Here is a 12,017-nt window from a genome sequence, read left to right as displayed (position 1 = left end):
AAATGAACTTAAAGGAGTTTCCGTTAATACCTTTATTTCAGTTTGTGAAGGTTGTACAGTAGATGAAGGTACAACAATTTTCACGGCTGCTCTTCTAACATCAATTACAACACTCATTAGTTCAAATGGAATATATGGCTTCCAAATATCTACAGTGAATAGAACAGACGGGTTTAAAACATCAAACGTTTCAGTTCTCTGCGGCTTCACACACGTCTACAGAAGCAACAGATCCACCTCTTGGTCCGTAGTCGTTTATTGACGCAAATCAGAGAAAAGAAAAAAACAAAACAAAAAAAAGGAGTTTATTGTAAAAAGAAAAACGATTAGAAAATTCCTTTTCCTGAAAAAAAAACTCAAAACCCAAATGTCAGTGATTGCAGCATCTGAATAAAGTGAAACCTTTACCAGGTAACAGGTTACCAAACTAAACCACACAGCGCTTGTTAAGGCAAAATAACGTTTTACTACAGGAAGTCCGCAGTGGCTCCGGGTTACATCTCATGCTAAATAAAATACTCTCCACCACTTCCTGCTGGACTGGCAGTGTTGAACTACGACAGAGCAATTAATATTCTTACAAAAGTTTCGTAATCTCTCCGAGGACTTTTCCAGGCAGGAAATGAGCGACGCTAAAAAGCAACGGCGGAGATAGTTCAGGATCCACCACAATAAAAGCATCACAAACTAAGCACTCCTCAAACCCGAATCTTAATGATTTTTACACGTGACATGGCGTTTCGATTCATGCAATATTTGCCAAACAGCCTGAAGCAGAAAGTCACATTATTTTCACAATGTGGTTAAAATAATAAAAACTAAAAAAAGGATTCTCCAACATGAACATCCAACCTCCGGGTACTCGCATTAACATGAGCAGCGAGCACATGTTAATGCCACAGAAGGCGACTCCTTGCTGTGACTGCAGCTCCGTCTGAAAGAGAGAAGACGATTCAGATGATCCACATCACCATTTATACAACGAGGTTAAAGAGTCACTAATGAAAATGAAGCTGAAAACTACATTTCTGGGCATTTCTTTGGTCAAATCGTGAACGAGGAGCAGACGAAAAAAATGCCATTGGAAAGGTCGTATGTGTGACGTAGAGAATATGCTGGGCCGGCCATGAGGTGCGCCAAAAGCTCCGCCCACAACTCAGAGGTCAATTACTATTTTCCTGCCATTCTGCTGAAACTATGTCCTAGAACATTGCAGATTTTTTTATAAAGCCTAAAAACACATCTGCAAGCTTAGAAAATAGATCAAAATTCAACTGGAGAGAGACTTTAAAAAGAGACACAAAGCAATATTTAAGGGTTTTAGCCTTCAGACTCACTCCACACCTTCTTAGTTGGAGTTTCTTTGCCGCACGTTCTTGTCTTTGTGGTTGGCATTGGAATTGCTTTTCCTGAAAAGCAAAACTCACATTATTTCAATTAATAAAAAAAAGACGACAAATGAACCGTTCAAATGTACTTACAGGGGAGCAGCTCCTGAGTCATCGTCTGTACAAAAAAACAAAAAGAAAAGCTTACATGACTGTGGAAAACCATTGTGAAAGCATAATGCAGAGATGAAATCTTTCAGCTACATGGTAGAAGCATGCCCACCAGGTGCGCTAAAGGTAAACATGACCAGAAGAGTCTATAATATGAGGAAGTTGAAGTCTTTGAATGAAACCTCCAGTTGGTCCTTGATCACAATGACTCATGCAATGCAAGCACATGACAATGCTGCAGAGTACGAGAAGGTTAACCTAAACCAGGTAAGCAGGTAGAAACAAACAGGTCCTGATGTGAGCATTCACAGTGAGAGCTTCAGGAAAACAATCTTCTGTGAAACCAAAAGGATGAATGAGACAGCAGAGATCAACCTCAGGTCTGCCGTCGTTTGACATGCATTAGGCTGAAGATGCAGAGGGCATGCAATCCTCTGACCACACCCCTCCACGCCAACCTAACCGGTTAACCCAAACTTAGTCGAGGTGGCTTATCCGACTCTTTCATTGGCTCAAACATGAACTTTATTTGTGGCCGAAGGTGCAGACTGAAGCTTGCTTTCCAGCAGGATTCGGGGCCAGTGAAAGAGTGACTGGACCTTCAAGCGTCTTAGAAGTGGTTACTATGAAAGCAGGTAAGACTCCCATAGCCTCACATCCTCACCTCAGCTCAACCACTTCAGTCTGACATGCAGTTTGTTCACTTACCAAAATGCAAAATCAGCAGCGAACAGAGAAGCCAAAATATAAATCAAAGAAAATCTAGAATAGATCGTTTCAAAGCCAATTTCTGAGATGTACTTTGGAGGAAAAATGAAACCCAGAAGTAACAGGTCACATGACCTCAAATGTAAAATGTGTTTCTGAGAATAACGGGGGGAAATGCTGAGTTTCAGAGTAAAAACCCACCACTTCAAAAAAATACTTTCAACAAATGCTTCCTGCTGAACAAGATCAGTATATGAGAGCTGGACTGAGTGACTCCTTCCCCCTGGCGTCCCATAGACTTCTATAGACAAGTAAACAGCTGTTAGTCATTTTCAGAAGAACCATTCTGGCTCCGATACCTTATTTAATAAACATCTTCTCGATAACCTTTTTTTTCTGTAGTTCAAGTTATTCAAGTAAAAAAACTGACCAATCAAATGCCTCAATAAAGGTAGGTGGAGCCTGCTGGCCCCCACGTTTCACAGATTTGGTGAAGCCTGCTTTCAAGTTGTGGGGGTGTCGCCTTCCAAATTACTTCTGATTGGAGAGGGTGGTTGTCAAAGAAACGGTAACTCAGACCGACTCAGATCAATTTCTCCTCACTGACGGGTCTCACAAAAATCATAGCAACTAAACTGACCTCATTTGGTTGGAGCCAGAAGTAAGTTTTCTATTGGGGGGAGGGGGATCCACACTCAGTCTAGTTCTTACATACGATCAGATCTCAGATAGGTGGAGCCATAGGGAACCTTTTAGGAAACTGAGCATCACTGTGTGATCACCAGCTGTGGACTGATGTCATGTCCAGGACCATCATGTTCCAACAGTACAGAATCTTCAGCATACAGTGGACAGATGATAACGGAATCAGACAAAACTGTTCAACATGAGACTAGAAAGAGAAATCTGCTGCTGGCAAACAGCTAAAGTGTTTGGAATGACTGTTTAATAGTGTCAGTTGGAAAATAAAATAAAGTTTTGCTTCAACAACACATGTAGATGAGAGGGGTTTAATCTAGCTCATTTGGTGCTGGACACCCATTAAAATGACATGAAGCAAACTGTTTTATGGTCATGTGAAATAGCATGCTTCTACATACCATCATTAACCTCATCGGGCTTTCTCCTTTTCTCATAAATGAAGATGATGGTCACGAGGATGATGACCTCAGCAACAATCCCGAGGAAGGGCCACAGAGCAGCCAGGCGACTGCGCACACGCAGGTAGATTTTGTCCGTGTTCGTGCCGACTTCATTGGTTCCAGCACAGATGTAGTTTCCAATGTCCGTCTCGATGTTCAGATCATTGATGGTCAGCACCGTCTTGTTGGGGGTGCTCTTTATCTCGTATCTGTCACTGGTGCCGTTGCTAATCAACTGCGGGTTAAGTTGGAGTTAGTACTGCAGTCACAACACTAGGCTCATAGGTTGCAGCTACACACCGTCTGCTCGCCATCCTCTTGTTTGAACCAGACCCAATCAGTGGGCAGCGGGTAACCATGACCCACACAGGTCATCACCCCCTTGTCATTCTCACTGCCGTGTTCCGAGTGTTTGTAGGCAGACACATGTGGGGCATCTGCGAAGAGTTAAGATCAACCAAACACAATGTTATATCTGTTTATCCACAGCCAACATAACAAAGCCTAACATGGTTTTGTTGGGGAGGCAGTCATGTGCCGCCCAGTGAAGAATGTGAAGCTGCAAAGCTTTGAGGAATACATGACTGTTAATGACAGGACTACCGGTAAAATTCTTTTCTGGCAACATATGTTGTCCAAGCGGTTGAAAACCCGAAGAAAACATCCGAGCAGCAAAGCAGCTCTTTACTTCAAACCTCCAACAATAACGTTGAAAACAGTGGAGTACATGTATGTTGTCCTTGAACAACAAAGATTCTGGAGGTGCATGCTCAAGCCCCAACTAAAGTCTGAAAACCAATAAACTAAAATGGAAATAAATGTAACCCCAAAGAGGTCAGAAGTAACGGTGTATTTTATGTGGACTTACTTTTGACCTCAATCACATCTTTCACCTGAGGTTCAGTCTCGAACACACATTCATACATTCCAGTCTGAGCATGAGAGATCTTGTCCAAACTAGGGAGAGAAGAAAAACATCATTAAAACCTTAAAGTGGGGTCTCTTCATGAATCTGGCAACTTGTTTGTAACGGACAAATAGTGTGGGTTGGGGAGGAATAACCACAAAACAAGAACACTAGAGTCTTGGTTAAACTAATGAAATAAATAAATTGGTTGTTTACTAGATTTCATTCATTTTCTTGAAAGCACAGGGCGATGTAGAAAAAAACATTTGTTTTGTTTCTTTTTTATTAAATTAAGATGCAAATGGGTACGTGTGAAAACTCTAGGCGGTTCATATTGCTCAATTAAGTTCGGCAGGGTTTTAAGAACCCACTACCATCTATTTTCAATAGTGATGTAACAGTACACTAAAATCTCAATTTGGATTGGTTCAGAATTTCATAGGTCTCGGTTCAGGACATTTTTGTATTTTTTGGTACAAAAAAATGCATTTATTGGTTTTACATAACAAAGTTGTCCCATGTAGGTGATCTACTATACAAAATAATACAACTATTAGCTGTCAGGAACCAACAGCTTTGGATACCCAACAGTGGCCTGAGAAAAAAATCAATTTAACTTTCACATTTTCTTTCCTGTACACCCAATTGTTACAGTCAGGTGATGCAGATTAGATGTGTTACTGTGGCATACGCCATCTTTGTATAACAATGTCAACACACAGCATTCGACTTATCCAATTGTCTTTTCCTTTCATGGATGCTGAAAACAAAGCCAAAGTGCTCCCACACCGGGGAGCGTAAGGAGATGGGGGGGGGGGGGGGGGTGCTCATCTCTGGCCTCACATCTGCATTAGCCATATGTTGACATGCTTACTGTCCGTCACCTAATAGCATCTTTGCAGAAACTCACGGCTAACATTAGTTGCGCCTCTGTGCAAGGATAATACTGTGGCGACCTGGGGGTTAGCCCCGCCTATAGCCACTAAGACTCATAGGAAGTGTGGTATCTTGTGTGTTGAATCCCTCACCATAAAGGCCCGTTCACACCGGGACGTTTAACGCCTCGTGAATAAACAAAGGGCACCAATGTGAGTGTGCACACCGACGCGAAAAAACGCCACGCGTCAAAGCGTCAAAAAAAAAAACGCCTCGGGTTTGTTTGTTTTTTCGACGCGACATCTATTCGACCAATGAGAATGGCGCTTTTGCACACGTGTCTGGGGCTTCTGAAGTTACAGTAAAACACAACTTGGGGGCGCTCAAACACAAAACTGCCTTGCTGAGCACACATACCAGCGAAGAAGATAGACGTCAAGTAGCGTCTACACTGCCGCGAAGAAATAATGACGGACATTCTTAAATATCCCTTACCAAGTACCAGTTGGAGCTACTGGTGCTTGAAATATTCATGTTTTCTTTTTATTATTCTGACTAGCGCGTAAATACTTGCTCTCTTCTTCTGAGTGAAAAGCGACTTTAAGAAGCCTAAAGTTGCGCAGCGCCACCTTGTGTACAGGAGTATTTCTGTTTACATTAAGCGCCATCTAATGTCAGGGAAGGAAATTGCATGTTCATGCACGCTCGGCTCATCGTCAGCGAAAATCGCCTGGGTGTGAACACAAAAGACGTGGCGAAAAACGCTGGCGAATAACGCCTGGCGAATATTCATCCCGGTGTGTACGGGCCTTTAGACAGGGAGCTGTGAAGAGAAGTGACGTTAATGTTGTTACGAAGTTTGTATGTGTTCAAAATTTCAAAAAAGTTAAAAAAAACAGCTTGTATGCTCTTTGAGACTGCATGGGGTCGTGCAGAGTATAGGGCACGGACAAAAACGTGCCATACCGAAACAGTTCAGCTTAACTTGTACTGTTACACCCCTAATTTTCAAAGTGATCTCAGTTGTCTTTTTACCATGAGTGTGGTGTTTTTGGTCCAAATGTAAGAGTTTCTGCAGAGCGACAGGAAGTCATTAAAAATTGCCGCAGTGGCTCACCTAGCACGATTTCTACATCAGAAATACGATCTTTTTCAAACAGTATTTTTTTCCCTTCGGCTTAAAACACAAATATAGTGTACTTATAGTAAGCCTTTTTGTTATGTAAATAGGAAATTAAGGTCAGGAAAAAAATTGGCGCCCTTTGCCCTGGAGTGAAGCCGAATGTCTTCACGGTCCATCTATACATCATGGATGCAACCAGAGGCAGAATAGTTGGGAGCAGCAAACCAGAGATAGAAAACTAGATGATGCAACAGCACTTTGATGAGAGAGAAAGTCTAGAAAGTATACATTCTCGTTGAAGGAATGCGTTTTTGTAAACCATTTCAGTTGGACAGGAAATTCAATGACAAGAGAAACTGCACATCTTCCCATTCAGCTTTTAGCTGCTGCATTTTCTTACCGATGAACTGCATAATTAGTAGCAGAAGCAGACTTTGAACCATCAATGAGTTTGCCGTTGTGCGTCCAGAAGGATCCAGAACTTTGGAGGCTAGTGCTGGTCAAGTTGCAGCTGAGACTGGCAGAAGTCTGGTTGACCACATCAGGAGATTTCAAGATACGTGGCTCTTCACAAAACAAAACAAAAAAAGACCATATAAAACAGCTCCATACACAGCTGTATAATCACCATTTATGTCACCCACGTGAATGTTGTTAAACACAAGCATTGGCCGTTCCAAATCGTTCCATATTTACAGTAACTAATGTGTAAATATGGGCCACAACAGACGGTTGTTGCTATTCATCCTATTCTACTCAAAGGAGGAGATGGAGAAAGCTCCTCCAAGTGACGAGCTTTCTCCAGTTGATGACAAAACAAAAAGGGAAGTGGAAACAATGCTACAGAAGGGTCACGAGGGTGTGTGTGTGAGGTGTCTTCAATACATGCAGAAGAAGCAACAAAGTTTGCTAAACAGTAGAGGTTACAGCACAGCAATTTAACCTTAAATCAAATGTTTTATTTCAAATACAAGCGGGAAGACAGAAAGAAAAATGCTGTGTGGATGCACATATTTTACAGTCTGTTGTCTTCTTCTGAGCTAATGGGAATCTAAACTAGAAAAATGTCTATAAGCAGAGGAAAAAGGAACGTTTCCAGTGTTAGTAAGAGGAAAAGAACCTTTTCCACCTAACAGCAGCGTAAATCTAGACATTTAACAACTTTTGTTTTTAAAACATCAAAAGTATGCGTTTTACTTTAACAAACTGCAGTGATGAAAGTCAGGCAAGGAAAAAATCCCTGAACTTTTCTTTGAGCGATATGGCGGGCACAGAGCGAAATTTTGGAAAAATACGTGGTCTTAGATGCATTCTGGTGCATTCTGGCAGCTAGTTATTCACTTCTTTATCAAGAAACTAAGACTAATTGGAGCATCATGATTTGTCATTCAAACCCCTAGTTTGACTCTCCATTAAAGACTTGCTGGTCCTAAAAAAGAATTTGGAAAATTGCTCAAAGTAACACAATCCTACAATCTACGCTTTTCCTTAAAGCTGCAAAACATACAATTGCTAAAATATAGTAACATCAAAGCCCCAAATGGCAAAAAGAACACCAGTAACTATGATATTCTATGAAAATACCTCAGTTATTTATACATTATTTCTGCTTTAGAAATGACTGATGTACAACATCCACTTGCACTGTTTTCTCAAACTATAATTACATCAAAATATGGGATCTGCTTTAAACTATAATTCTATAACATAATACATCAATTCTTTAACACCAATACTAAGTAATCTGGGAAATATCAAAACAAACATACAAACTAAGCTAAACATTGTAAACATTATTTTTTAAGGGAGTGCGGGTCCAAACCATCAAATACTTATAATTAATGTCAACTATGGTTTGTGGCGCCTTCCGTCCGTGAAACCCGGGTTCGACTCCGGGCTGCTCCCTGTTCCCTTCTCTACCTTTGCCGGTTCCAAGCCCAGTTTGAGAAGGTTGCGTCAGGAAGGGCATCCGGCGTAAAACATTGCCAAATTTACCATGCGACTTGTTCGCTGTGGCGACCCCTGATGGGAGAAGCCGAAAGTGGAAGAAGAAGAAGAATGTCAACTATACTGAACTAAATCGTGGTAATTAGGAAATACAAATAAATTAGATAAAGAAATGTATTCAAAATAAAAACTGAAACTCAAAACTAAAATTGAAATTATTTCAAAATGTGGTTTTGAGATTATTTTACACAAAAAAGTATTTGACCTACACTACCTTAAAAATCTTTTTTTTTTTTCCAGCCAAGACCACTTCAATTTGTTTTTTATCGTCTTCTCACAACTGAGGTCGTGAGCACGCTCAATAATGACGATGCCTGCCATTATTTTAACACAAATTTGATCGCAAACTCTTCAGATGTGTTTGTGAAAGTTTAGCGTGGGTCCGCCAGTTTTGGTCTCTAGGGAAGCAAGTCACGCTGACCACGTGGTGCAGACAGAGCCAATCAGACCCGTCGACGCATCCGAAAGCAACTAAAACGTCCCGTCATTGGTCAATTAGGCCGGGAAGACGAGAGATGGCCACGACCATAGAGGAAGCGATCTGCGGAGAAATATAGAAAATAAAGCTAAAATTAGCTGATTTCAGACCATTTTTTAATCCGGAAAGCGATTTGTCCGTAGAGATCAGGTCTTTATTTCCCGGAAAGTACGTTCGGTTTGCTCAAAAACCCGGATTTCCGGGAATTCCCGGAAGACTTTCATCACTGAAACTGCCAAATTTCCACCTCAGTCCAGTGTTTCATAGATTTTATTTATGGAAAAAGATATAAAAATTTGTAGGAAGGGTTACTTAAGGCATCAGGTTGAAGGAAGAAAACGTTCGCGTCGGGTGATAAAGGATCAGCCAGAACAGGTTTTTTGGCCACTTTCACCTTCTACAGGAGAGCTGTTGTGCTTTTGGAGAGGGGAGAACACACTAGATGAAGGGAAGGGAGGGAACTGGACCAGACAACAGGACAGTTGTGTGGACAGGATCTAAGAGGTCCACAACTTCACTAATGCAGATATGACCACTCTGACCCGACTCTCCTCGGGGTTCTTCTGTCACTCACTTTCAATCACAATAATGTTTGCCTGCGAGCGGATCCACTTGATTTTTGGAGTCTTCTTCAGATCATTGCGGTCGGGGTCGTTGGAGGCACGACACTCGTACGTGCCCGTGTCCTCAAGGGAAAGTCTGGTGAGGTGAATGGTGCTTGCGGCGTGTTCGATATATGTGGCGTTGATTTTTACACGGTTGTTATGAGCCCCATCAAACAGCTGGGTGAAAGTCTCGTTGGACTCTTCCCCTTCAACAAACCACCACTGAACTTCTGGTATGGGGTACCCTATCACCTCACAATGCAGCTCTGCACTGGCATCGATCAGTTTCATTTGAGACAGGGGGGATCGGATAAAACCCGCTGATTAGCAGCAGACCCAGCAAGCAGATGAATTTAGAAAGTGATGAGTTCAAATGGGCGGATGATAAAAATGAAATGTTAGGGAAGAAAAAGAATACAGAAAGAGAAAGAAAAAATGTTAAAATGAAAATATGACAGCAGACAGATGAATAAGGAAATTTTATCACATTGACTGATTCATCTGACTAAATTTGGAATGATCAAAGCAGACATCAATATAGGATAAATAAATAAAAAACAGATAATTATGGTAATGAGCACAAAGAGCTTGATGATCATCCCTAAAATATATATGACAAGAATGGTAGCAACAGAGCATTCACTCAATGACTAAACAAAAAGGTAAACAGAGAAAAATGTAGGAAGCACATTTACTGAGCTGGACCGAGGAACTTAAAGTAGGTTAACAGGATTGTTCATCAACTGAATGGGGGCTCTGTTTGGAGCATATCTGAGCGTGGAGACTGCAGACGACACATTCTGGTTTATAATTAAATATTTTGAAGATGAGGCTGCAGAAAACATCATCTGAGATCTGAGTGAAAGGTTTGAGAACAACAGAAAATGAGGGGAGGAGCTCAGTCTGCAGAGCGTGACCACATTCCTGTGTGGGGATTAATAAGAAAACCAAGTCATCTGCTGACGAATCTCATCTTTGGGGCAAAACAGACAAACTGGAGCTGTTGAGAGGGTGTGGTAATGCTGGTTATTGTCTTAACACCCCCCATTCAACAAACTACACTTGTAATGGCTTCCTGCTGTTGAAAGGTCACCTTCACAGCAAAGGCTTTTTTTAAAAGTTCAAATTAAATATAGCCCACACAACATTCACTCCTCAATCTTGACAATGCCATTTATAACAAAGCTTTATTTAGATATGCCGTGTAAAAAAAAAAAAAATCTCCTACCAGAGAGCAGCAGACTTCGTTTATCCAGGTTTAACTTTAAAGGAGAATGCTTCAGATGCTAGTTTTGTGCCTAACACTGCAAACTATTAAAAGATAGGGTGCCCGATGAAGAATTACGGTTCTTTTCCTAGTTTAAATAATGAAAATGTTAACCAGAGTACCAAACGGACACAGATTGATCCTCTGGGAAAAACACGAACGTTTTGTTTGTTTGGATCGGTTTTCGTTCGGACATGAGTCGGGAGTCCGAGAACACCTCCCCGGACGCCGGTGGAGGAGCGCGCGAGACAAATACCGCGTGACCGTCGTCCTTAATATGCCGCTTTCATCGAATCCACAGCGAATGGTCGCCATTTAATAACGATAATCACTTCAAACATTACGCAATTACGAATACACCGGACGCTCACGTGATACCAAACATGTTGGTGTTAAATATTCCATGTACCACATAGGCCATTACGTAAGGCATTCTGACAACAAAATACATCTAAAATTCATTTTAATCAACAAACAGACAGAAAATTTTTCTGGGTCGCCAACAACAACTAGCTAATGTCTTGCTAGCCGAAACGTCGATTTTATAGAACCGGTCTCTAGGGAACAATGTGTCCAAACCGTACAGCCCCACGGTGGGGATTCTACAGGTTTAATACAGATGTCTAGCTGGTATAACATCGGAAATTTAAACTGCTAAAGTCAGAAAAAAACATGAAATGTTAGCGGTAGGGCAAAGTCAACATGGCCGACATGACTTTTTTACCTGTGGCGGCGTTAGCGCGACAACAGCCCAGAAGGAGGGCGGTGACGGCCCACAAGAACTTCATGGTCTACTGCGGAAACTCTAGTCCGACCAAAGAATCGAGACGGTCGGTCAGCTCAGCCTCCTTCCACAGTGAGTCTAACGTCCAACGGGCAGAGCCGGCAGACCACTCCGCAGACTTCGTCCTCTCCTATGACTTAACGGACACGCCCTTACCAGCACGTATGCGTGACGTCATCATAGTGGGTGTGGCTTTGAAATCCTATAAGTTTCGTGTTTTTGCCTTTTTTTTGTTTGTGTAAGCGAACCATACATATTTGTTCTATTTGTGTTGAATAATAAAGTTTATTAAAAAAAATAAAACAAGCGAACCGTAGACCCTGGAAACTGTCAGGCGAGGTTAAACCGCGGCGTTCAGATTGAAGGCTTCAGAACAAATCAAGTTTAAAACCTTTGAAAGACCCACTCCGATGAAAATTGTGTTTTAACATGCTCTTATAGTATTTTTCTGATGACGAAGGACGCATAGAAAGAAAATTAAGATTAGAATTGCAGTGCTGAGTATTTTGTTTTGTTCTTGTTTCAAATCGTTGTGAATCAACAGCAGGCGAGAAAAAAGCAGTTGAAAAAAAATTGTGTTGACGTAGAAAATACGCTGGGCACGCCACAAGCTGGACTACA

General features: G+C 41.5%; 1 protein-coding gene across 1 annotated transcript; it reads right to left on the bottom strand.

Moving 5' to 3' along the window:
• Positions 1 to 17: 17 nt before the first annotated feature.
• Positions 18 to 11,552, bottom strand: bsg (basigin). Its single transcript, XM_004067688.5, has 9 exons — positions 11,337 to 11,552; positions 9,315 to 9,665; positions 6,656 to 6,821; positions 4,218 to 4,306; positions 3,650 to 3,786; positions 3,308 to 3,584; positions 1,482 to 1,506; positions 1,345 to 1,409; positions 18 to 934 (listed from the first exon to the last, which is right to left on the bottom strand). The coding sequence occupies exons 1-8, from the start codon at positions 11,398 to 11,400 to the stop codon at positions 1,349 to 1,351; spliced, it is 1,170 nt and encodes a 389-aa protein (XP_004067736.1). The 5' UTR covers positions 11,401 to 11,552; the 3' UTR covers positions 18 to 934; positions 1,345 to 1,348.
• Positions 11,553 to 12,017: the final 465 nt, after the last annotated feature.

This window comes from Oryzias latipes, chromosome 4 (assembly GCF_053564925.1).
Source record: "Oryzias latipes strain Hd-rR chromosome 4, Olatipes_Hd-rR_3.1".
NCBI classification, from domain to species: Eukaryota; Metazoa; Chordata; class Actinopteri; order Beloniformes; family Adrianichthyidae; genus Oryzias; species Oryzias latipes.
Note: the sequence above shows the minus strand (reverse complement) of the source record. Positions and strands in the feature narration are given on the sequence as shown.